This window comes from Trachurus japonicus, chromosome 15, assembly GCF_045865225.1.
Source record: "Trachurus japonicus isolate A0001 chromosome 15, Traja_1.0".
NCBI lineage: Eukaryota > Metazoa > Chordata > Actinopteri > Carangiformes > Carangidae > Trachurus > Trachurus japonicus.
The window spans coordinates 4,253,062-4,280,403 of record NC_140921.1 but is presented as its reverse complement, the minus strand read 5'-3'; the positions used below and the strand labels follow the sequence as shown (position 1 = coordinate 4,280,403).

General features: G+C 38.8%; 1 protein-coding gene and 1 long non-coding RNA gene across 2 annotated transcripts in view; one reads left to right on the top strand and one right to left on the bottom strand.

The window, feature by feature from the left end:
• Window positions 1–101: 101 nt before the first annotated feature.
• Window positions 102–22,771, top strand: chrna1 (cholinergic receptor, nicotinic, alpha 1 (muscle)). Its single transcript, XM_085799330.1, has 10 exons — window positions 102–373; window positions 11,149–11,291; window positions 13,628–13,672; window positions 13,989–14,098; window positions 14,825–15,020; window positions 16,054–16,291; window positions 19,342–19,565; window positions 20,925–21,039; window positions 22,063–22,187; window positions 22,322–22,771. The coding sequence occupies exons 1-10, from the start codon at window positions 322–324 to the stop codon at window positions 22,454–22,456; spliced, it is 1,383 nt and encodes a 460-aa protein (XP_085655456.1). The 5' UTR covers window positions 102–321; the 3' UTR covers window positions 22,457–22,771.
• A 3,146-nt stretch (window positions 22,772–25,917) lies between these two features.
• The window catches only part of LOC146973073 (uncharacterized), a 430,259-nt gene continuing 428,834 nt past the window's right edge, over window positions 25,918–27,342 (bottom strand). Inside the window, exon 2 of the long non-coding RNA XR_015037713.1 lies at window positions 25,918–27,162. This is a non-coding gene — a long non-coding RNA (uncharacterized LOC146973073). The remainder of the gene's footprint in view (window positions 27,163–27,342) is intronic.

Here is a 27,342-nt window from a genome sequence, read left to right as displayed (position 1 = left end):
TCTCTCGTGCCTTGAAGTGTGCTGAGAGGTTATGGGATGTTGTCGGGGTGGGGGAGGTGGAACGGAACGGGCCTTTGCCACGAGAAACCAGAGCTCAGAGTTCACATACTGTCCAATCCACCGTCCCACTACTCACTTTAACACCACAGTAACTCCAGCACACATGTCTGCTTCTGAGTAAAGTCAGTTAATAGGTTCGCCTGTGACCTGCTGCTGCCTGGTTAACCACACGGCATTAAACGGATGCTGTAGATTTCAGGGCTCTTCTTTTTTTTTTTTTTTTTTTTTTTATTATTATTATAGCTAAGGTCTGGTGGAGATATGAACCTTCCTAAGATCCACGTCTTGCTGGTTTGGCTTCTCAGTGTATTTGGTAAGTTTTCTCTCTCGCTCTGTGTGTGAATCTTGATATTTCAGCCTTCATGCATTGTAGTTCTGCCTAGTTTTGCTCTTTAGGACCAAATCTGTTTGAAATATTAAAGCATGTCCAAGCAAATTTCCCTCAGTACGATAAATAGTAATGTTGTGAAAGTTTGTTCATTAAATTCAACCTTTATTCCCACTCTGTACAGCCTATATCCATGACACAATACATATGTTTTGTGATGGGGCCGTTATGTATTCTTCTATGTTAAATATATCATGAAATTTGCTTGGACACGCTTTATCTGTAATTTAAAAAAAACAGAGACTAGTCTGTTGTTTCTACAAGTCTAAATGAAGTTAAATCAAATCTAATTATTTAGAAAACCTTTTATAAAGATACATTTTTATTTTCAACAAACACAGCATGTATCTAAAGCAAAGTTATTTTGTGTGTTGTTCTCTGTGGATTAAGCACCGACTCACACTACACTGGTGTGTGAAGTGAAGTGGCCATGCTCAGAAACAGGAGACGCATCCTGACACATGGCCTGCTGACAAAAAAAACAAAAAGGAAGCAATACACACTCCAACATCCTACTGGTTTACAGCTGAATCTGTAAATCTGTTTTCCAGCCTGTTGCTTCCAGATGAAATGAATGTGTGTCAGCGTTTGTCCTTCAGGTGAACCCCTAACAGAGACTGTACCGCAGCATTGTTGGCATTCCTCACTGCATTTATATTTAAGGCATTTACTGTAGCTAATGTCCTCCTCAGGAGTGATTTATAGCCAGCGAGGAGGTATGGATTAGTTAGTGTCTTTGTTCAAGGACACTTGTGCAGCACACATGCCTGTTGATGCACAAACTGTCTCTTGAGAGAATTAAGCCTATGACCTTTCGAGTAGTGGACAGTCTAACAGCCAAGCCTGCCCCGGTAGACGCGTACAGACGTGTTGTAACCCATCCATATTTCCATGTCTAGTAGAAATCTTTCTCTTTAATGAGTTCCTCTATGATATAGATTAATGTTTTGCTGGTGAAGTGTGTGTGGCCTATTCATCCTCATTCACTGATCCCTTCACATTACACATTAATTAGATGCTCAAACCTGTGTATTTTACAGGCGACGCTTCGAAAAGGAAAACAGTAATTAGGACATGATGTGAAATTCATCTATTCAGCAGTGAAAAGAAAAATGAAAAGACCCTGACTTCATTTACTGAAAAACATCTTTTTAATGTTGCACTCGTTCACCTGTGGTGAAGTGTCAGGGTTTTTGTCTGTGTCTCAAAGAGGGAAACACGTGATGAGCAGGGACGTGTCCCAGTGTCCTTGGTGTTTTTCCACCAAATAAATCTTAAACATGGAGCTGAAATAGAATAAAGTATTTCTGACTGTTGATCACGTCTTAAGAGGAAGCTTTGATATTTTGAAACTGCTCTAGTTGTTAGCTAACTGATTTTTATTTATTTTTGCAGAATCTCATATCCTGAATTAGTGTTTATCTCTGAGCTCTGCCTGCACCACAGAGATTACCAATGTATTCATTTTAATAAGTCTTACTTTTTATTCATCCTTTCTAATCCAGTGATCTGAGCACTGTGGCACATTTTCAGAAACACAGTGGTGACAAACTGATGTGATGGAGGGATGGAGGTGGTGTTGTGAGGATGAATGGATGCAGGCTGTAGGATGCTCATGCCTTTGAATATAATATTTACTAGCTGAGGCTTGTACTTCTGTATTCAAGCATCAAAACATGACTGTTTGTCTCAGGTTAGATCAATCAGAGATGGTGTCAGGTTAAAAGTAAACCAGACTCCTCTGTGATAAGTGCAGGAGCCATATTCAGTAAGTGGTTGATATCTTATTTTAGAGTGAACATCTTCTGTTATTTATCTGAACATTACTCAAGCTTACCTTTGTAGCCATTTGTACAAATATGTTGACCCACGGTGTCAACAACAAAGTTAAATGTGATTAAGACTGAAGTCTGAGTGGAAAACATCAAACCTTACTCATCCCTCTTGTTCTGGAAACACCAACGCTCAATTTCTCACTCACATTTTCAGCAAAGTCTGATAATATTCAGCTGGTGTTTGCACTGAAAACAAGATAACTGGCTGCTGCATCAGACAGACCCTTGAAAAAGCTAAAAGCCAGTCTCTGTTGTGCAGCATCTTGCTCGTATACACTTACAGGTCTCTGTGATGTGAACTTGAAGACATGCAAGCATAGATCGCTGGCTAAAACATTAATGTATCCATGTATTAATGTATTAATGTAACGTTATATGAAGGGCAACCTGCTCAGAAAAGAAGGACTAATGCCAAAAGGACTCGTGCAAATCCTCAGGTTCCTCAGACAGAAACAGTTTCCTTACTAATGTGAAGTAGAAGTTGAGTTTCAGACAAAATAAACCAGAATATATCAGTGGTTCAACTTAATAACATCTAAAAGAGCTGCCAAATGTGTTAAAGTTATACTGCTCGCTCCTTTTAAACTGAGAAAATGTCAACTATTAGCCGCCGCCACAGATGGTGGTGTCTGCAGGAGCACGAGGCTGATTCAGTAAAGACTGTAATATCACATTAAACCGGACTCTGCACACAAATTAAACTCAACTCTCAGCATTCACACAGTGATAGAAACACTCCCCCATCGTGATGCCCGCACTTCAAGGCTCCAATGCCATTTTTCTTACAAATGTGAGGAGAGATAACATGGAGGACAGAAGCTGTGTCTCAATTCCAATACTTCCATGGGTACACTATCATGTAGTATACTATGTGCGCTATGTACTTTCTTCTGTAGTGCGTTGAGTTTGTGTTGTCTCAAATCGAACACTGTCATTTTGCACTTACTAGAACAAACAACACATCTACCGGTTTCTGTTGTTTGTCATTTCAATTAGTGATTATGAACGCCTTACTCAGGGTTTATATAGGAATCTTGAAGTTAATTCTAATACCCTTTTAAGACTTTTTCAAGACCTTCTCAACATTTTTTAATACCTCACCACCGCTTCAAGCTGTAACCATTTACATCAGTGGCACTTTTAACTGAACAGTTTTAGTTTGTGATAAAGACTATAGACCACTATGATACAACAGAATTCAAAAAAGGCTGCAGGATAATAAATCAGAGGCAAAGTTTATCAAAAAAAACATTGCTCAACTCTCAAAAAAACCAAAACAACAATCTTCTTTTCTTTTTCATGAACCGGATCATCTTTGTTTTTTAATAAAACAAATAAATTAACACACTTTCACAATGATTTTTACAACTCAAACTCTTGGACAGCTAATTCAGAAAAAATACCTTCACTATTTAAGACTTTATAAAGTCATGAAAATACTTAATTTTCCCCAAATTGATTTATCACCTTTTAATACTTTTCAAGACCCCGCGGATACCCTGTTACTGTACTTTTTTTGTGTGTTGGCCACTTGTTTAATGTGAGCCACCGCGTCAAGTCTTCTCTTACTGGTGGAAAACTTTAGCTTACTGGTATGCTGATTTACATATTAAATATATATATGCTACGTAGACAAGACGGCGATCCTTGAGAGTTGGAGGTGTCCATCGCTCCACACTCAACTTTTTGACTGTTATGAGTTCACCATACTACAAAACACTGCATTTTGTAGTACTTGTAAAGTGGTGGGAAAAAGTTTTTGGACTCCCTAAAAATTTGACACAATTCCCTGCACATGCGGATCAGGATGCGGTCATGTCTTGCTGAAGAAACCGTTGGACGCCCAGATCTTGGTTTGTCTTCCAAGCTGTTGGTTGGTCTGTGTTTCTGCATCTGCTCTTCCTGGCTCTCTGGCGCCAGCTGGACTCTTCCTGGCTGAGAATCTGAGCATCTTCAGGCCTGTTTCCTGTATTAGGTTACTTGTTTTAGCCATTTTGTTTCTGAAGAATTTCCCAATGTGCTGGCTTTATAGACACAGAGCACGGCAACAAAAATTGTGTATTTTAATAAAAAGCGCAACCTTCATTAGTGGATCACTGGTACTACAATGACCCAAAACATACATTTCTTATGTATTTTTATGGAACCAATCAATTTTACGTTTTTAACGGTCTTTTTAGGATTTGTTTAGTATTTTGGCTGTGACTGTCACTGTACTAAAATAAATTGCACTTTAAGATCAAAGACTGATTCTTAATACAATAGTAAGTGTGAACACACACTCAATAGTTAGTGTAATAGAAGTATGCGAATTGAGACACAGCAATAGAGTTCATGGAAGTAGGGAGTCACCAAACAAAACAAAACAAAGGGCAGTGATGTAGATGGTAGAAGAAGAAGAGGTCATCACACTTGCAATTCAATGACACAGGAGAGTCAATTAGCTGCTTGTTCAGTCACATGTGATTGAAGGCAACAACTCACGGCCACAGACGAGCCAAGTGGAGAATACACTGGTACCTCCAGTGTACTGTAACAGTAGCTCTGAGTCATGACAGTATTTTACCAGCCTGTCAGGTGCCTCCAACCAGAAGCTGCTCTAAGTCTAGTCGACGGTATTTCATTATGGACACAAATGCAACTTGAAATAATTTCTTGCTCAGTTAAAAATTGGCAAAAAATGCAAAAAAAGAAAAAAAAAAAAGGCTGAGCTGCAGCAGTAGCTGTTTAGTAACACGGGGGAGCTGCAAGCTGCTGGTTATGATTGACAGCTCCAAGTGGCTCCTCTGTCCCGCCTCTCGTCTATTTTTGTCCGTGGACAGATCAAAGCATGTTAGCAGGACAACAGACAGGAAGCCGGCAGCAAACAGACAGAGATCGGGGAAATAAACACCAACATGTGGACACAACAACACTACAGTCCTAATCTTTGAGAAAGATCCACAACCTAAAAACAAACTGCCAGTGTGTGTGTGTGTGTGTGTGTGTGTGTGTGTGTGCTCTGCTCTTGCTGGCTAAATGAAACCAGATCCCCGTCTGCCCGGTTCAGACTGAGTGTTGATCACCAGCAGATTCCAGAAATAACATGCAGCGGATGTAACGTGGGTCACAACCTGGCTGGTAGCACTGACTATGTATAATATCTGCTGCATCACATTATAAAAAAAAAAACCAAAACAATTGCACAAGGTATGCGATTACATTAACTGTATTTATAGGTATTTTTTCGATGTATATTTAGATACAGAGAGAGACGGAGATAGACACATAGATCATCCCTGGCCCTGGCATATCAAATTTATAAACGTGAATACACTGTAAAACTGCCAAGATATAATCACCACCTCAAAATGTTGAACTTTCCAGATGAACAAGATAAAACACTTCTGGTCCAATGTAATGCCACCAAAAAAATGTTATTTTATTACTGAATCTATCCATAACTCACTTTTATCAGGGTATATACAGGAATCTTGAAGTTAATTTTAATACATTTTTAAGACTTTTTCAAGACCTTCTCAATATTTTTACCTCACCGCCACTTCAAGCTGCAACCATTTACATCAGTGACACTTTTAACTTAACAGTTCTAGTTTGTGATAAAGACTATAGACCACTATGATACAACAGAGTTCAAAATAGGCTGGGATAATAAATAAAAGGCAAAGTTTATAATAAAAAAAAAACATTGCTCCACTCTCAAAAAACCAAAACAACAATCTTCTTTTCTTTTTTATGTACCAGTTCATCTTTGGTTTTTAATAAAATAAATAAATTCACACACCTTTACAATGTTTTTAGGACTCAAACTCATGGACAGCTAATTCAGAAAAAATACCTTCAAAATTTAAGACTTAATAAAGTCGTGAAAAGACTTTTTAATACTTTTTAAGGGTCTTAATTTTCCCCAAATTGATTTATCACCTTTTAATACTTTTCAAGACCCCGCGGATACCCTGTTTATACCAAGGGGCAATAATAAAAAACTAGACTAAAATAGGGCAGAAAATATGAGTTTGCAAAATGTAGCCTAATATTGATTTGTATTAAAACAATCTTTAATCTTCTAAACCCCACCGGTGAAGCTTCACAGTCAGCTGTCCTAGTTTACAGTCAATTCAAGGCATGGCTCCTGTAAGTATGTTCGTGAGAAATACAGTTTGTGGGAAGAGGTGTTAAATGTTAACCGTTAACTATTCTGAACTCTGACTTGATCCAGACTTATTGTCACGTGGACTGAGTCAAAGCTGGTTTTCCCAAACAGCCTCTTAGCACTCAGATTATGTTCGGCCCAAGGTCTTATGCAGAAACACACTTGATCGCGGTGCTTAGACAGCTCCTCCATTATGGCATGCCAGTCACTTAACTGCTGTTGCTGTTGATCTGTCTGCATGTGCCTGCCCCCCCCCACGCTTCACTCTCATCTGATAATTCGAGCCTCTTCTCGTCTGTACATCTGTCTTTCTTTCTTCCTTCCTTCCTATTCCTGTTCCTATTCTCTCCGTCTGTCTCACAGTGTACGGTTACAGGTTGCTGCTCGTGAGCCAGGACGAGGGGAAATGTTTGGTGTGTGAATCACAGTCAAATGCAAATCTGTTGGTTTTTCCCGTTGCCTCAGCTGTGATTTTGGTTCCGGTCAACTTTATACAGCAACATGTTGTACTCACAATGTACCTCAGCTAAAGCAAAGGGAGCCAGAAATAAAATTTGTGTTTAATGTGGGTGGCAATTTGTGTACAAGCACAAGTATGTACATTCTCCAGCTTCTCCAAGTTGCTTTAAATGATGCCTGAAGAATATTATTGAAAAAGACCTATAGTAAGGGCATTTTAGCAGACATTTGACCAATCTGGGAACTAAATCCTTACCAAGAAATTTCTTCACAATTGTCTTTAGGAAGGTGTGTAATATCATGTCTTAAAATGTTGAAATTCAACTCCCGTGGGAAACCCCCTAAAAAAACTACTCAAAGTTGGGGTACCCGTAACTGGATTTTTGAACATTCCGTAATGTTAAATTTGGCCTTAAGTAACTTGTGAGGGGTCAAACTAGGGGTTTTTCATGATTCTGAGTTGATCACAAACATTAGTTTTACGCCCAAAACACTCCTTGGTGGAGAAAAAAACAGCCACACCCACTTTTCTTGATCATCGGAACCCCCATCACCACCACCAATAGAATGTATTGCAGTAAAGCCATTCCTTATCATTGCAGAGGTTGTGTTACATAATACTACTAAATACTCAATATAATATAATTTTTATTCTACCCTTTTTTCTATTTATACAGACCCTCCAGGATTTTGTGGTGTCGCTAAATTTATCAAAAAAGTTATTATAAATGTAATTTATTATGCAGATTGGTAGCAAGCAGCGAGAGAGAAAAGACAGTGGACATGCACCAGATTTCACATACCAGCAACAACTGAAACAAGTTTGTTCGAAATGAAGATAGGAAAAGCACAAAAAATACACAGTGGTGCTACATTGATTGCAAACATGATAATGTTAATCTGCACAAACACTGAGCATCAATCTCCATCGAGCATCCAGGCTCTAGGTCGTTTTTGAAGAATGGAAAAAGATGTTGCAGTGTGTCACAAACTTGTTCATTCCAGCTTGGGCCTATTGCTTGGTCATGACCGTATGGTAGCTGTTGTAGTGTATTATGGGATTTGTAATGTGAGTAATGTGAATGCTATATTGGTGGGCCATTATTAAAGCAGAAGTAAGCGATCCGGTCGTTTTCGCTAATGCTGCGTTCCAGGCAGGCTTTTGAAATCGTAAATTACAGCTTCAAGTCACAACTTACGACTTTGTAGCGTTCCAGGCAACCCACTTGTGTTTTTCCGACCTGTTTTACCTGTGAAAGTCACTATAACGGCCACTCGTAACTTCTGACCCGTGAACTCGTACCAGATCAAACTGATACGACTTCACAGGACGGAAAAACACGAGTCTACGAGTTTCCTTGAACGCACCATAACAGTCCTCGTCCCTACGTCGCCACATTCACGGCGTCCCTTGGCTGCACACACAGCCCTGCATGTCGTTCTCTCTCCTCATTGGATAAAAACTGTAGGATACGATAAATGTTTTCTCCTCGGCTCAGAGCAGAGCAGAGTGACTGACAGACCCGTGTTTCGGTCCAAACACTCTATGTAAGTGATTGCTGTCGGAAGATATAACTATTTAAGACTTATATTAACACAAATATATCACTTACTTCTGCTTTAACATAATATTTTTCTTGAAGGCCATATAAAAGTGTTTCGCAGGACAGATCTCCCCCAGGTTTTTGACATGAGATTGACGTGTGTGCTAGATTAATGTCCAACAATGCAAAAAGGTAGAATATAAATTATTATTCAGTAGTAATAGTAAAAGTTTGTGACATTAAAGAAAACCTCTGTCATGCAGGAATAGTTTACAGTATCTCTAATGTATTCCATTGAGTATAGTAGATCACCGCCTAAACCTAACTGCAAAAATCCTCGTGAAGACAATAGGCCTACACCATGTTATCCTAGTTTGATAATGGAGCAGTCAGCTAGCATTTAGGAAAATAAAATGATCAGATGGTCATCAGATTCAGTCGCACTTAGGAGTTGGCTAAGTAACCATATTATTTACTGTTAGCCAACTATTGACCATTTTGGTAAGACTTTGACGCCTATCTCTATAATGCATTATAACCATACTTATAATGAGTTATAATGTGGTTATAGCATTGTATAACTATAATTATAAACATTCATAAATGATCATAATACTTTATAACAATAATCGTAACACACTATAAAGCATTTTATTGTGACTTATAAGGTCAGGTATTATAATACGTTTTAATTGTTAGTAACTCACTGACAATGCCCACGTTGATAATACATTATAAATATAATTGGCTTATAAACGTGTATAACCATCATTATAAATACTCATAAATGATCATAAGACTTTATAACATTTAGCATAACACATTATAGAGCATTTTATAATGGCTTAAGGTCAAGTATTATAATAGAGTTATAATGCTCTATGATGTGTTATGCTTATTGTTATAAAGTCTTATGATCATTTATGAGTGTTTATTATGATAGTTATACACGACTATAAGCCAACTGTAACACATGATAACTATATTTATAATGCATTATTGATGTGGGCATTGTCAGCCAGTTACTAACAATTATAACGTATTATAATACCTGACCTTATTAGTCATGATAAAATGCTTTATAGTGTGTTATGATTATTGTTATAAAGCAGTATGATCATTTATGAGTGTTTATAAGTATAGTTGCTATAACTGCATTATAACTCAATATAAGTATGATAATAATGCATTATAGAGATAGGCATCAAATAAAGTGTTACCACAATTTTTAAGTTTCTTATGCATGTTATCAACGCAATGACATGACATATTTCAAGTTCTTAAAAAAAGGTGTAGATAACACATATCAGGTGTAAAAAGTAGTATGTCTGTCAATGATTGAAGGTTGTAAATGGCTTCAACATGTCTAGCACTAGCTAACTCCAAAATTCTTCACTTTTAATGCTAACCAACTACAACCACCAAACAATACTTAGGCCGATTTACCATGGCAATGAATAAAAAGAGGAAGAAAGCAACCTTTTAATGTAGCTACATTTACCCAATAGTGAGGTGTGTGTGTGTGTGTGTGTGTGTGTGTGCGTGTGCGCTATGTGTATGTTTCCGTTTTTACTGGTATGTGAAATCTGGTGTGCACCTGATGTCTTTCCTTCTCTCTCGCTCCCGATCCGCATAAAACTTAATGTTATATGAAAACAATAACTAGTAATAAAAACACAGACATGCAAAAAAAACCTAATGGAAACACTGTGGCCACAGCTGACCACAGCTAGCCACAGCGGTCTATGACAGCAAATTTGCTGAAAAGTTGCAGTGGCAAGGCCAAAGAATTCATGATTGAATTTGCATTAATAGTTGAAATCGTGACATCATAAAATCCTGGAGGGTCTGTATAATGTCCTATAGAAAAAAGGGTAGAATAAAAGTCATATATTATGTAACACAACCTCTGCAATGATATGGAATGGCTTTACTGCAATACATTCTATTGGTGGTAGTGGGGGTTCCGATGATCAAGAAAAGTGGGTGTGGCTGTTTTTTTCTCCACCAAGGAGTGTTTTGGGCGTAAAACTAATGTTTGTGATCAACTCAGAATCATGAAAAACCCCTAGTTTGACCCCTCACAAGATACTTAAGGCCAAATTTAACATTACGGAATGTTCAAAAATCCAGTTACGGGTACCCCAACTTTGAGTAGTTTTTTAGGGGGTTTCCCACGGGAGTTGAATTTCAACATTTTAAGACATGATATTACACACCTTCCTAAAGACAATTGTGAAGAAATTTCTTGGTAAGGATTTAGTTCCCAGATTTTCACATGTTGCCCTTACTACTAGATAATGTTTGTAGACGCGCATGAAACGTTTATTTATTGCCGTAGGGAGATTCAGGTGTCCGAAAGAGCAACAGTTAAAAAGGTTAGGTGTGTAGACTTGATGCCACAACTCATTTTAAGCTCGACTAAACATTAAGTTTAGATACCAGTCGGTACAGATGCTTCTTTTTATTCTTTTAGAAATTTCTATTTTATAAATGTTCCCAAAAAAAGGAGCTTTCATCATCTTTTATTATCTGTACTGTGTTGTCTGTTTCTGTATTGCATGCCATGACCCGAGTTTGCAATAAAGTTTAGCATAACATATTATTGAGACTGAAACTTTAAGGTGAAACACTGCAACTCCAACAAGTCTGACCTTAGTTTATGAAGCAAAGTCTGAACCTGAGTGTTTCCACCTGTGTGTGTCCTAGGTCTACTACACTGCTCAGAAGACGAGACAAGACTGGTGAAAACGCTATTTACCGGTTACAACAAGGTGGTTCGTCCCGTGAACCACTTCAGTGAAGCCGTAGTGGTCACAGTGGGACTGCAGCTAATCCAGCTCATCAGTGTGGTAAGTGAGAGGGCAAAAGCAAAACATAGCAGCTTGTGAAGCAACAGAACAAAAAGTCAAGTTGTTTTTCTGTTGTTCTTACATAAAGTAAGAAATCAATAACTCATTATTTCTGTAACTTAGGAGCTCATTCTTCTCCCAGCATTGTTTAGAAATACACTGACGTTGGTAATTCTTAATGCTTAAAAAGTGCAATTTACTAAAAAAAAAATAAAAAAAATCATGGTATTACACAGCCAAAAAATGATGCAGCAATAGCCAATATATTCAACTGTTTGTAAAAGGGGACCTTACATTGTGTCAGCATCATGGAAGACACTGCAGAGCTGCAATATGTAATTCAAAGCTTTAACAAAGTCTCACTGACAGGAGAAAAAGTTGCAGCAACTGTAAGACACAAACAGTGAGTCCTCACAGAAGTAACACAGCAGGTCCAACAACCTATTCAACCCAGTCAACCCAGAACAGATGGCATGGCATTCATGCACTGCCCAAGTGTGAAATAACAGCAGACGCAAAAATATTTCACAACACCTCTGGCATTTCTCACAGCATTAGGGGATCCTCAATACATTCAATAAGATCAAGGGAATGTGTCGCAATACAGACAAAGTCACAAGCATTAACACTGGGGCTCCAGCCTAACTTTTTATACTAGAAGGACAAGCAGAAAATTCAGGGGCGCCGCGCACACCATAAATTGACTTGCACACATCGGCCTGCCACCTCTAATGATCCTTCCATGTTTCACCAAAAACATACAAAAAGAAACAGCAAATGTACTGGTTGCACATGTGCAGATGGATGAAAAATCTACTTGCACTGTCTCAAAATTTATGGTCCAAATGCTCCCATTTATGGACCAGTCTGGAGCCCTGTACACCATGGGCCACTTTCATAGAGATATACCTTGACTTCAACAACACACACACATAAATATACTATATGTTGTTCTTTATTCATTTCAAATATGCCTGTCAGGCATGTTTAGATAACATTTCTACAATATAAAACAATGTACGTATCTGTATGGGCTAAACTGTCTAATGTCAATTATATAACGTAATATAATACTGTAATAATTCCTCATAGGCTCCTTGTTTAATCTTGTCATGTTTCAATACTTCTATGTGTGTGGGTGTCGGGTGACAAGAGTACAATTAATACAGTCTATGATGTGTGGATGTTTACTTACACTGTTATGTAGACGCCAAAGCTGCTGCTGCGCTCACAGGAACCGGGCCTTTCTCCATGACAACGGTCAGAATGACGTCAAGACAATGACCAGCGCAGAAACACCTCCTCGATAAAGTCCGTTTAGTCCGATTTATTACCCTTTTACTCCGGCTGGAAAGGTCCTTTCTCTCGGTCTCTCTCTGCGTCCCCTCCTTGGCATCTTCCCGGTGGACTGTCATGTAACCGGTAGACAAAATGAATCAAACAAAAGTATAATATTTTATCAAAAATTACAACTACTGCTGCTGCTTCTATCAAAACCGCTCTTGCTAACATTCACGTTATTACCTAGCTACCTAACTTTGAACCAACCAACCTGTCATGATACCGGGGTTTGGTCTCTGGATGCTAATAAAAACCACCGGTTGCGTCTCCATCCTCCCCCAAAACTTGTCTTTTCCTCGAGTAGAAAACGTTTACTCGGACTTTACAGCAATGTAAAGCTATTCCGTTGTCATTTGCGGTGATAAAACGGAGATGAAACACCAGTTAACCGACTCAAATTAAACCTCCGCTCGACCGTTAAAATTCAAATCTCAAGATGGCGTCTTCAAATTTTAACGGTTGCATTTATGTAAATGCGTAAAAAATAAATAAAAAAAATATTTTATTTTATTTTATTTTATTGTTATTTTTATTTAATTTTTACTTACTTCCATAGATAAACAAAATAAAGTAATTAAATTGGGGGGAAAAAGACATTTGAAATCGGTTAAAAAACTTTATTTGTTCTCAGAGCACAGACAAAACAAGAAGAAATCAACAGGTACAGCAAAGATACTCTATTTAGACAGTTAGAAAAAAAAAACAGTGCAGTACACTAATAAGTAGATGGTAAAGGTAGAAAGAATTTACATTTATATTTTTATACAAGACCAAGGAGCAACTTGTAGGATATGAATACATTTACATGATACAGCAGTAGAGCGTATAGATGAATAATATCTGCAATTGAACATGATGGGCAAAAAAAAAAAAAAGCTATGTACGGATGAAGTAGTGAGTGCTGATAATGAGTTATATATAGGACTGGGTAGCAGCAGAAGAGTAAATATATGTTAATGTTTTATGTCTTCTTCTTCTTCTCCTCCTCCTCTCAGGATGAAGTCAACCAGATTGTGACCAGTAATGTCCGCCTCAAACAGGTAAATCATACGTGACTATTGAACAGAAGCCTTACCATAATGAAAAAATATCCTGTATCTGTAAATATCAGAGATGCTTCTATCATTCAATGTGTTATTTTCATATGGAGGCCTATATAATGTGAATAATTCAATCATTTCAACAGTTTTCCTCCTGTTGGGTTTCCTTGTCTATAATGATGTAGTTTATGGATTGACTGGTGGAAATTTTTATTTGCTTTGCAATGTGCTGTTTTTTTATGTTTAGACAGAAATAAGGGTAGCTCAGGTTGGGATTTAACAATTTAAGACATATATTTTTCTCTCCTCCACTCAGCAATGGTTAGACGTGAACTTAAAGTGGAATCCAGACGACTACGGAGGCATCAAAAAGATCAGAATCCCTTCAACCGACATCTGGAAACCCGACCTGGTGCTATACAACAAGTAAACACACATTACCTGTCTTTTTTAAATGTATAAGTAATCAATAACACACCCACAATCATCACTTCTTTAAAGGGATAGTAGCATTTTTTAAAGTGGGGTTGTATGATCTACAAATAGCCCCTAAGTACTTTAATTGCAGTAGAAGACTCTCTGCACTCCTCCCGTTAGCAACGCCAGCCCATAATAGCCCTGCCCAGAGATTTACAACATACATTGTTGTGAATGGACCCAAAGAAACGGCCTATTTTCACGGCCTAAAAGAGGTTTTACCTGAAAAAAAATACACAGTTCCATTGTTCGTTTTTTCCAGCCCCTCAAAGTGCAGGAAAAACGCAGTTTTTATTTGGACCTAACCAACTGCTGATCAGCGGGCGCTAACCCTGGGCGGAGGGATACGTGAGTTGGTTAGGTCCAAATAAAAACTGCATTTTTCCTGCACTTTGAAGGGCTGGAAAAAATTACATTATCGTGAACAATGGGACTGTGTATTTTTTTTCAGGTAAAACCTCTTTTAGGCCGTGAAAATAGGCCGTTTCTTTGGGTCTGTTCACAACACTGTATGTTGTAAATTTTTGGGCAGGTCTATGGGCTGGCGTTGCTAACGGGAGGAGTACAGAGAGTCTTCTACTGCAATTAAAGTACTTAGGGGCTATTTGTAGATCATACAACCCCACTTTAAAAAAAATGCTACTATCCCTTTAACACCTCTCCTCTCCTCTGCAGTGCCGATGGCGACTTTGCCATCATCCATGAGACTAAAGTCCTGCTGGAGCACACGGGGATGATCACCTGGAACCCTCCGGCCATCTTTAAGAGCTACTGTGAGATCATCGTCCTCCATTTCCCCTTCGACCTGCAGAACTGTAGCATGAAGCTGGGAACGTGGACGTATGATGGACTGCTGGTCGTCATCAACCCAGTGAGTGCAGCTTATCTGCTTTTGGCCTTTATTATCTGCATTTTTTCAGAAGTTTAAATTAATTACGTAGGCTTCATCAGTGGTTCTCAACCTTTTCGGGGTCGAATACCGCTACCCAGGTGAGGTGGGGCAAAAAACAGTCCCAATCCAATTTGACAGGAATAGAAATAGCCTTTTTCAATTGCATCATTGCATATTTATTAACAGTTCTGAAGGCAAATATGCACTTTCAAAAGTCGCTGTGCACTTAACATTGCACCGTTGTTAGTGAGTTTTACACCATCTTCTTGTGCAATATTTCACAGCATTAATCAATCAATCAATCAAACCTTATTTGTAGAGCACTTTTTATACAGGAAGCAGCTCAAAGTGCTTCACATTCATAAAAAAAAATCATAAGTCATGATTGAGGGACAAAGGAGAGTGAATCAAAACCATCAAAATGTGGCTAAAATATGACCAATTTCCCATTAAAACATGGGATTGGGAAAAATTACAATTAGCTTAGTTTCTTCAGTTTAAAGGGACAACCAGGAGTTTCTATTTGGTTATAAAAAAAAGTCTCACGTTAATGTGGATGAATCTATGCTACCCACACTTGTTAATGGGCCCATTTTCGATAAATATATAGTTTTGTCTCTATCGTTATCTTGTTATTATTAGTGGTGGCGGAAATGCTGGTCGAGCCGACCAGCGTTTCTTTACTTTCGGTTTTGCGGCGAGTCATGAGAATAACGCCGCCGAATCGCCATTTATGGTCGGAACTACGACGGTATGTGATCGTCTTCCAACCTCTGACTTTAATTCTTGATGAATGAAAACATGAGTCTGTCTTGCGCCGGTCAAAGAATTTCACGGTGCGGAGGCTCATAAATGTAGTGTGGAAACACTTTGCTTTTCCAAAACTCCTCGTTTAAAACTCCCTTTAAGGCAATAACTGTGCCTCCGGTCACTATTTTAGTAAAATGATAAATGTCACCCAATTAGATAGAATAACATGTTCATACTTGTTAATAATTGTGTGTGTGTGAAGGACAGCGACCGGCCCGACCTCAGTAACTTCATGGAGTCTGGAGAGTGGGTGCTGAAGGACAGCAGGAGCTGGAAACACTGGGTTTTCTACAACTGCTGCCCCGACACGCCGTACCTGGACATCACCTACCACTTCCTGATGCTGCGGCTTCCGCTCTACTTCATCGTCAACGTCATCATTCCCTGCATGCTCTTCTCCTTCCTCACCGGCCTGGTCTTCTACCTGCCCACCGACTCCGGTACGTTTAGTTCTGTAGATCCAGACACTCGATCAGGTTCAGCCTCGGGTGCCTCATCTGTTTGTGTTCAGTGTTTCTTTCTTTCTGCTGAATTATGAATGTGGAAACATTGCTGCCGAGACTCTATTGTTTTCGCCAGTATTCTTCTTGTTCTTCTTCTTCCTAGGAACATGAAAAATCACCAAACTTTGCACAAAGCTCCAGTCCCGTACTAGATTTGTTCAGATGTCAATTTTCCTTATGAGAGGGGGCACAATAAGGGCCGGATTTACTAAAGGTTTGCGTGTATTAAAATGTGTGCAAACGTGATTGCACGCGCAAACACATGTAGAACCTGATCTACTAACGGGACGCACCGAGGATTGCGTCCCTCACACGGGCAGAAAAGCACGTGCCATCCATTTAGCGTGTTTGCCTTGATGAATATGTAAATATGGGCGTTTCAGCCAGAACGTGCAAAATACTGGGAGGAGTAGATGCAAATAGATTTATTTAGCGCGTGCAATGTGATTTACCAAACCAGGAAGAGATTGCGGTGGCTGTTTTTGCGTCTTTATTTACCACGTCTGAAAACCATGTACTAACTGATACAACTTCGCCAAAACGTATGCGTTTATTGATTTGATGCCTGTCAGAGCCCCGTGATCTTACATCTCTGCATTTCCTCACATCTGGGTAATTTTGTAACAGTTTTTCAGCCATGTTAAAAGTCTTTTACACGCCGTTACGCACGGGGCACGTCTGTCCTGCAGTGCGCTCCTCTCCTCTCCTCTCCTTCCTCTCCTCTCCTCTCCTTCCTCTCCTCTCACCTGGCTGCTCAGCTCCGACTCTCAGTCCCGGTCCCGGACTGAGACACGTCACCGCTGCCTTCACCCGTCTCTGATCCCTCTAGTCTGTGGTCAGAGTGTTTAGATCCGTGTGTCCCACCTGAGCTCTCTATTAATCCACTCGATCATGGGCGGCACACACATATTACAGGTGTGTGATTGTCGCTGCAGCTGCTGCCTGTTCGTCAGTATATGACGAGTTGGGCCCTGTAGCGATTTGTGTTTATTTATCTAAACAGAGCGCGAGAGAGATGAACACACGTGCTGTCACTGTATGCATCGGATCAAATGTCATTCTGTCCCTTCGTCCATCCAGCTCTCTGTCCACTCTCTCTATGGCGGAAACGATTACGACGCGCAAAACCCTCATTTACATATTGCGGTTTGCACGCGTTGTCATTTAGCGGGTTACTCTTAGTAGATCACCTGTTTTGCGTGCACTAACCAAACACGCAATATTATAGCGGGAGCAAACAATATAGCGCCCGCTATCTGGGATCTTAGTAAATCCGGCCCTAAGTGTCTAAATTTAAAACTTTGAAAACTCCTAACAAACCAACCGTACGTGCTCCAGTTTTGCAACTTTCACCAAAATGTCGCCCCAATACTTTAGAAAACCTTTGTACGATGAAATCCAGTGCAAATTATGAAGTCCATCAATCAAAAACTGTTAATAAACCTTTATTCTCCTACATTTTTTCTTCAATTGTCACCAAATTTGCTGCAAGCGACTGCATCTTCAAACTGTCCTCCACAAAAATACCACCCGGCTTCTTGATATTTGAAAAATTGAGCCAACAGTGCATACAAATGTTTGACTGTAAACACTGTAAACCTATACCAGTCAATTCTTGATAAATACATTTTCAATCTTCCTGAAAAAACGGACAATATTTTGGAGTCGTGGTTGATGAAGTTTGGGCAAATATCAGAATTTTATCTCAAAAAGAAAACAATTGGAGTCAATGTATGAATGGCATTTTTACACAAAAGATTTTCACTCATGAGGCAAAACACTTATCATTAAAGGGAAATTAACAACGTTTCCATGCTGTCACTTTTAGCCAATTAGCTCCATTAATTAGAAGCTGGTTCTTTGTGTCTGAGGTTGTGAGTTCAAGCCTCGGCTACGACAGAAAGGACGTTGTAATGCTGACGTTCTTCTTGTTTTCTTCTTATTCTGTGTCTACTTGTTGCTCAGAGTTGCCTACACTGCAAAAACTCAACATCTTTCCAAGAATATTTGTCTTATTTCTAGTCAAAATGTCTCATTTCTAGTCAAAACAAATCTCATTATACTTAAAATAAGACTCATCACATTAAAAAGTAGCTTGTTTTTGACACTTTTTACTTCTTTCAAGCATATTTTCACTTGGAATAAGTAGAAAAATCTGATAGTGGGGCAAGTTTTTCTTTCTTATTCAGGGTATCCGCGGGGTCTTGAAAAGTATTAAAAGGTGATAAATCAATTTGGGGAAAACTAAGACCCTTGAAAAGTATTAAAAAGTCTTTTCACGACTTTATAAAGTCTTAAATTTTTAAGGTATTTTTTCTGAATTAGCTGTCCAAGAGTTTGAGTCCTAAAAAACATTGTAAAAGTGTGTGAATTTATTCATTTTATTAAAAAACAAAGATGAACCAGTACATAAAAAAGAAAAGAAGATTGTTGTTTTTGTTTTTTGAGAGTGGAGCAATGTTTTTTTTTATAAACTCTGCCTTTGATTTATTATCCTTGAATTATGTTGTATCATAGTGATCTATAGTCTTTATCACAAACTAAAACTGTTAAGTTAAAAGTGTCACTGATGTAAATGGTTACAGCTTGAAGTGGCGATGAGGTATTGAAAAATATTGAGAAGGTCTTGAAAAAGTCTTAAAAAGGTATTAAAATTTACTTCAAGATTCCTGTATATACCCTGTTATTACAAGTAGAAAAATCTTGCTTTCTCTGGCAGATTTTTCTACTTATTTCAAGTGAAAATTAGTTTGAAACAAGTGAAAATGATCTAAAAACAAGTTAATTTGTAGGTGATGATTCTTATTTTAAGTGGAAAGAGTTTAGTTTTGACTAGAAATGAGACATTTTAACAAGAAATAAGACAAATATTCTTGGAAATATTTTGAGTTTTTGCAGTGTACATTTGTCTAAAATATCCTGGCCAGTGAAGTTCACCAGTCTGTAGTCTATACTGTAAAGGTGTGTGTGTGTGTGTGTGTGTCCAGGTGAGAAGATGACCCTGTCCATCTCCGTCCTGCTGTCCCTCACCGTCTTCCTGCTGGTCATCGTGGAGCTGATCCCGTCCACGTCCAGCGCCGTCCCCCTCATCGGGAAGTACATGCTCTTCACCATGGTCTTCGTCATCGCCTCCATCATCATCACCGTCATCGTCATCAACACACACCACCGCTCGCCCAGCACACACACCATGCCCGCCTGGATCCGCAAGGTCCGTCCATACCAGTCCTGATCCGCCTTTTAACACAACACTCGTTACTTTCCCTCAAAAGTAACTGAGTTATTAGTTACAATTGCGTTAACTTAAAATAAATAAATAAGGTAACCCATTAATTTACCGGCCGTTTATTACATGATAATAGCCAAGAAATAACAATTAATTGTGTCATAATGTCTAGAAATAGCCTAGAATTAACGGTCAGTTTCATAGTACTGTCATGTTTTTGCTTTTCATGCTTTGAATTTTTTGGGAAAGACCAGAATTTTTCTCCACCAAGTCCTCGACCGTCATTTCATCAATCGTTATTTCATCAATCGTTATTTCTTGGCTATGTTTCTCTACATTACTATGAAATTGACCGTTATTTCTAGGCTATTTCTAGACATTATGACGTAATTAATTGTTATTTCTTGACATTATGATAAAATTAACAGCCTCTTAATTAAACTGTTACCAAAAAAAAGCTCAGATATGTCAAATTACTTGGACTTGCCCCCTTTTTTTTTTCGTTTCGTTTCATTTATTTCGGTCAATACATGTCATTAAAAGAGAAGTAACAAACCAGAAAGAAAAAAGTAAATAAAGAAAAATAACATCAATCAGAGTAAACAATAAGTAAACAGAAAAAGAAAATTTGGACCGAAAAGGCATAGGCTGAAGCATAGCTTATTACGCCTACCCTGTTACAACTTTGGTTAATTTAAAAATGTTAAAATGTACAATTTGTTATTTATTAATAAAAGAAATAAGCAGTCACAAAAGAGTGAAAAGAGAGAAGCTGCTTGATTTGATTTCCCTTTCTTCTTCCTTTCCTTTCCCTTCCTTCTTCTTCTCCTTTCCCTTCTTCCTCCCCTACTTCCTTCCTCCTCAAAAAAAGAGGAAAAAAAGAAAAGAAAAAGACAATCAAACGTACAGAAAACAGAACAAAAATAGCAGCAGCATAGCACGTGTCACCACTCATTACTCTAACTTATATAAATGAATCATCCTGTTTTTAACTTTTTTAAATAAGATTATGGTATTGCATGTTTTTAAGTCATTCTCCAATTTGTTCCATAAATGAACAGCTGTTACCGTAGTGCATTGTAATTTGGTGTTGGTTCTGGCCCCTTAACCCCCTTTGACTGGAACTAAGTTGGTTGGTTAGTTCCAGATAAATGTCTTTTTTCCAACCAGTTGATGGACTGAAAAGAATGTGTAGCCTATATAACGTACACTTTAACGGGTGTATTATTATTTCACGACAGGACTTCTTGAGTCAAGTAACGGTGCATTTTATTGTCAGTAACGGTAACATCGTTATAACGTGTATATGACTGACACCTTCATCCGTGCGTCCGCCTGTGGCAGGTCTTCATCGAGACCCTCCCCAACATGATGTTCTTCTCCACCATGAAGCGGCCCAGTCAGGAGATCCGACAGAAGAGACTGTTTCCCACAGACATGGACATCTCCGACATCTCAGGCGAGACCACACACACACACACACACACACACACACACACACATGAGTGCAGCAACACTGTCACATACAGTACAGGGCTGGTTACCGCTACTCATTTACTGGATCAATTCGATTCCGATTCATAAAGGTCCTGATTCGAGTGGATATTGGTTCATTTTAGAGACATTTCAGTTTTAATATTTGCTTTGTTATTTTGAAAGAGATTTTCACAGAACTAATGCTGCAAACTGAACAAAGACGGAGCTCTCTAACCTGGTGGATTATTAAAAATATCAACGATTGCGTTACAGACAGTGACACTAATGCACATTTATTTAATCTGACAAGTGAAGACTGATGAATTGGAAAATCGATTTTTTTTTTTAAACCCAGCCTTAATCTGGATTTGAGTAACACATTTTGTTCCTTCATGTTTTTAACATGTTGAATGACAAAAAAAACTTTAACTCAAAGTCAAAGTTTTGTTCATTTGTCTCAGATAGAGGGGGAATGCTGCACATAAACAAAGGACAAGTAACATGTAATAAATACAAGGTCACAATAAAAAAACAAGTAGTAAAAATAAATAGAAAGTTACAACAATGTGTTTAAAGTGCAATCTGCATACTAAGCCACAAAAAAACATACATACATACAGTAGCTACATCAGCTCAATCCAGTGTGGTGTATAATAGATGAAGAAACAAAGACACACTGAGTCAGAATGAGAAAATCTTTATTGTCATTGCACGAGTTCAATGAAATTCAGGTAGAGACTCTAAAATGCAGTGCTGTTTAGAAAAGATGTTAAAAAAGACAACACAAACAACAGTAAAAGACACAGGAGTTAAATAAGAGTTATTCACAAAAGGCATATTCACACTTAAAATACAATAAATTGCACAATCCCATACTGCACTATGAGTAGGTTTTAGTGGTATTGAGTGTGGTTGGTTGTTGCTGTGGGGTAGAAACTGTTTTTGCATCTGTTTGTTGACGTCCTTCCTCCTCCTCCTCCTCCTCCTCCTCTTCCTCGTCCTGCAGGTAACCCCACCCCCACCAGCGTCACCTACCAGTCTCCCATCGCCAAAAACCCCGACGTCCGCAGCGCCATCGAAGGAGTCAAGTACATCGCTGAGACCATGAAGTCGGACGAGGAGTCGAACAACGTAAAGACGAGACGACGACACCTTTAGAAACAGACGGACTGAACCAAATCCACACATCTGATTCACTTCCCCTCTCTCTCTCTCTCTCTCTCTCTGTCTCTCTCTGTCTCTCTTTCTGTCTTTCTGCTTTGCAGGCGGCCGAGGAGTGGAAGTTCGTCGCCATGGTTTTGGACCACATCCTGCTCTGCGTCTTCATGGCCGTGTGCATCATCGGCACGCTCTGCGTCTTCGCCGGGAGGCTCATCGAGCTCAACATCATGTACGACTGAGCCCAGAGGGAGGAAGAGGAGGAGGAGGAAGAGGAGGAGGAGGAAGAGCCACGTGTTCATCACAAACATGGACGTCGTCGTGACAACACAGCGTCCGACACACAGTTTGTGTTTTTACTGAAACCGAGGAGACGATGAGTCCTGTCGTCTCGATGGGTCGTACTTGAATCTGTTCATGTCACTAACAATGCATCTGTTGTTTTTGATGTTGTTGTTGTTTTTTACTGTGTTTTATTGTCGCGTCATTCTGGCCGCCTCCATGTGAGTGGGTTTTAAAGGGATAGTTCAACATTTTGGCAAATTGGCCCATTGCCATAATAATCCCTATAGTCATAGCAGTAGTAGGTTTGTTACCTTTAATTGTCAGTGCAAAGTATTTTTAGAACGGTGGAGCAGAGCCGTGAGCTGCTCAGAGCTACACTACGGAGGCTCATGGGATTTCTTGGTTTCCCTCATCAAACTCATCAAATACACAATCCAACAACTCCACAACGCTCTGGTGGACAAGTTGCAGGGCCGGTTCTAGGCGGCATATATGAGGGGGCAGTCAGAAATGTGAAGGGGGCATCATGTGAACACATCATGCTCCAGCACTTTTTTTTCTCTGTGCTGATAGTAACTTCATTGAATTGGGTTGTTGACTATGTGTCCAACCCCAACCTGGAGAAGTGGATTGCACTTTGTCAGGCCTCTACCTTCAGACCTGTCCAACTAGGGGCCAGGGGGGCCAACCAGTGTCTTAGAGCCCAAATTTTTTACTGTCGTAATGCAAAGAGCCACATTATATGGGGGGGGGGGGGGGGGTGCATATACTGTACCTGAAGATGCATTGCAAACCCAGAGGGGGGGGCATCCCCCCAGAAAATTTTTGTGAGTGAAGCATTCTGGTGTACTCTGAGAAGAGATGGGGGGAGGAGGGGGTCTACTATGGTCAAGATTTACAAAACTGAAAGGTAGTCTTATGAACACTAAAAAAAAGAAGAAAAAAGAACAGAACATTTTAGAAAAGAACAGTGTCCCTTTTTCGGCGGATTTTTGTGCTACTGCAGATAATTTTGTCAACTTGTAATATACACATTTTTTGAGTATATTAAAATGTGCTTTCTCAACTTCTAAAATTTGGATTTGAGGGGGCAAGACATTTATTTGAGGGGGCGCTGCCCCCTCTTGCCCCTGCGTAGAGCCGGCCCTGACAAGTTGTGACCTGCACATTCACCACGCTATGAGATAATAACACAACGTTACCAGACAGAGTTGTTTTAGAGGGAAATTCATGCAAAACTGCTGATGCGCGTTGCCTTCAGGGGCAGTTTTTCATCAAGCAGTCTCTGCATTTAATCTCATGAGCCTCTGTAGCAGCTCGTGGCTCTGCTCCACCGTTCTAAAAATAGCTTGCACCGACAATTAAAGGTAACGAACCTACTGCTATGACTATAGGGATTATGGCAATGGGCCAATTTGCCAAAATGTTGAACTATCCCTTTAACGCTTATATGAAAAAAAAAGCGGTCACGGTAATGGCGATTTGTTTTATTGTTGTTTTTTGGGCAGCTTGATTTCAGGTCTGTGTCGGAGGATTTTTTTAAAATTACTTCACAGTAATTTGCTGAGGATTTCACTGACATCGTGTACTTTTTTATAGATCATTCAAGCAAATAGAAACTTGGAAGTGTTTAGTTACTATAAAATGACTCATTTATAACAGCATTTCATTTCGTATTATCTTCACCTCTAAAAAAAAAAAAAAAAAAGAAAGAAAGAAAAAAGCGAGTGCGGGCACAATCATTTTCCAGCCTGGAAGTTTTATTGTTTTATTTTTGCCTGACACTCTGGCTGACCTCTGAACGTCTCGTCTGGTTTGTGTTGTTGTTGTTGTTGTTTATGGGTTAAGGTTGTGAACTCTGTGGTGTGAAATTCAGATCACAAGTGTTGATTCAGAAATGGATATACAGTACTGCTTCAGATATTCACACGTTGCCGGTGGCGTTGCCGTTGCCTCTCCGCTTCGTCGCCGCCGGCGTTTGTGTGTAAAAATTCCACTTAACTCTTGTTGTACATTTTTGTTTTTGATAGTTGGTTTTGAAATGTTTTTTGTTTTTTTTTTGTAACCACATCAGCTCAGATGATCGACGTCATTTTCAGTCGGTATCTGTAGTAAAAACTGAAGAAAAACAAAAAGTCTACATCTTGTGCAACAACGATCACAATGATGATTAACTTGTTTCTAATTCAAGACGAGACACTACAGGTGAATAGGGTAAAAAATAAAAAATAAACTAACAAATATCACCATGAAACTTCCCTAGTTTATCACTCACATTAAGACAATTATTTTTTGTATTACAAGTTTTTGTCAAATGTTATGTTTAGATATGTAAATGAGGCAATATCTAATGAAATATGAACTAATTTGCATAGTTTTCCATGACAGAAATCTGAACAGTGGATAAAGCCACTTTTAAAATTCTTGTTTTATGTTAGCGTGAAAAGTTTTTACAGAGGGGATTTTGGATTTTATCTCTTTTTATCACTCTGTAAATGAGAAAATACTGTCACCAGCCCTAAAAAAATCTAATTTCGCCCTGTTTTTAGGAATAAATGTGTATGTGCTGTGAATGATATATCAACAAACGCCTCTGTAAAAACCTTCAGAATATAAAAAAGGAATAAAACCAGGAGGTTTGGTGTCTGTAAGTGCTGCTGAAGTGGAAATATGTGGCTCATATTAGGGGAAATTCATTTTGGGAAAACAGCCTTTAAAGATTTGTATTGTTCAATTCCATAAATTGTTATTGTCAGTTGTACTTTTTGGTGAATTTAGGAGAAAAAATGAAATTAAAAACCACCTCAATGTGGATTTTCTACCATTTCTTTCCACTATTCTGAAAAAATACACGTTAAAGAAGCAAAATAGCCCCCCCAAAAAAAGCATTTGCCTGTAGAGTCTCGACTTAACAGAACAACAGACGGAGAGAACTGTGTTTTCTATAATAACTGTGCCGATGAAATACACAGCAGAGGAGGATGTGGATTGTTTAGCGATAAGAGGTGAAACTTGTCCGTCACTGCTGCCGTGTTGCTGCCTGTGTTTACAGCAACGCAGCTCAACGCAACGTGATTTATTTTGCAGCTGTGGTTTCTAATGACAAGGACGGCGTCGTTCAGTTCGACCGCACAGGTGGTAAAGTTGTGTAAAAGTCACGTCGATGTTGCACTGAACTGACCATTCGTTGTGATTTTTTTTTTTTTTTTACATTTGTAGTTGTGTAGATGTGGAATAAGAGTGGAAAATAAAAGTCATTATTCACTGGTTTTATGCCATTATCTTCCTTTATTGTTGTATTATAGTGGATTTGTTATGCAAAGCTCAGACTTGACTGACATTGAATCTAACAGGTTTTACATACTGTAACGTATCACTTCCTGTCGGTATCAGGCCTGTGATCTGGAGTGGACAGAAGAACAAAAACAACGGTACGACTGTCGCCTTCTTTAGTCGTTAAAAAACTTTATTATACTATAATAATGACATCCAGCATTGGCAGAAATGTACCTGATAAACAAGAGCAGTGCAAAAAAAATTAAGAAGAAATAAAAAATACTGCAAATACAAAGTCAGCAGGTACAACAGGAGTTTGTTTTTTACATATTAAAGTGATAAAATGTTTTTCATCCTCAGCAGTAAGAAGCTCGTTAACACCGGCGGCGGTGCAGGTGCAGGTGCAGGTACCATGATGCAACAGTTTGTAACACCTGCAGCGACATAATGGAAACAAATCAAACTGTGGCGACTTTTCTTTTCTTTTTAACCCCGGTTTGACAGGAAATGTAAAACTTTGTGTGTGTGTTTCGAGGACCATGATGACATTGTTGTGAGGCAACAAATTCCAGTTTTTTGGAGTAAAACAGTTGTCATCATGCAGTCTAAAGGACCAATGGGGACCAACGCCTTGATTTGACGTCGCTGTTGCTACGGTAACTTGACACTGGGCAGAAGGCACACGTAATGAATGATGATGGCACCAGCTTTTTCCTGTATTATTACAGTTGATTTTAAGCATTAAAACGCATTTCTAGTGGTGAAAAAAAAGAAACAAACCGACCTACAGATCGAAAAACACAATACGGCCAAATAAATACTTTGTTTAAAAAAAAAAAAAAAAGGAAATCAGTGCAAATGATGTCGGGAAATTCAGTGTGTTTGGCATCTGTCGCTCCAATCTGATTGGGTTGGTTTGTTCTTTTATTCTGAAACTGCTCAGATTAAAAAAAAGGAGGATTAATTTACTAAAACTAAACTTAATCGGACGTGGGAGTGAAAACAATTACACCACCACCGTCTCTAACACTTCAATAAGTTAAACTGATAAACAACGTGTACATGCATCAATGTACAGTGGATCTAAAAGGTTTTCCTATGTGTTTCGACTCTTAAAAAGGGACAGTTCATGTGATCATTATGAAACTGTCCCTTTAACCTTATACCTAAATGTGCATTTGCTGTAAACACGGACGATGAATGACGCACTGATTCGTTAAAAGGTTTGTCATTAAATGCACTTTGTTTGATCAAATACGAATAAATAACCTGTTAAAATTCATTTACACTTAAAATCAAATCATGTGTTTGTTTTTTTTGTTTTTTGCTGCATCTAAAGGACAAACCATCTGTGAACCGGCAGCTTGTTTGCAACACTTCTCTTAAACTTAAAGGGATAGTTCAACATTTTTGCACAAATTGGCCCATTGCCATAATCGCTATAGTCATAATAGCAGTAGGTTCGTTACCTTTAATTGTCGGTGCAAGTTATTTTTTAGAACGGCGGAGCAGAGCCGCGAGCTGCTCAGAGCTACGCTACAGAGGCTCATTATGGGATTTCTTAGTT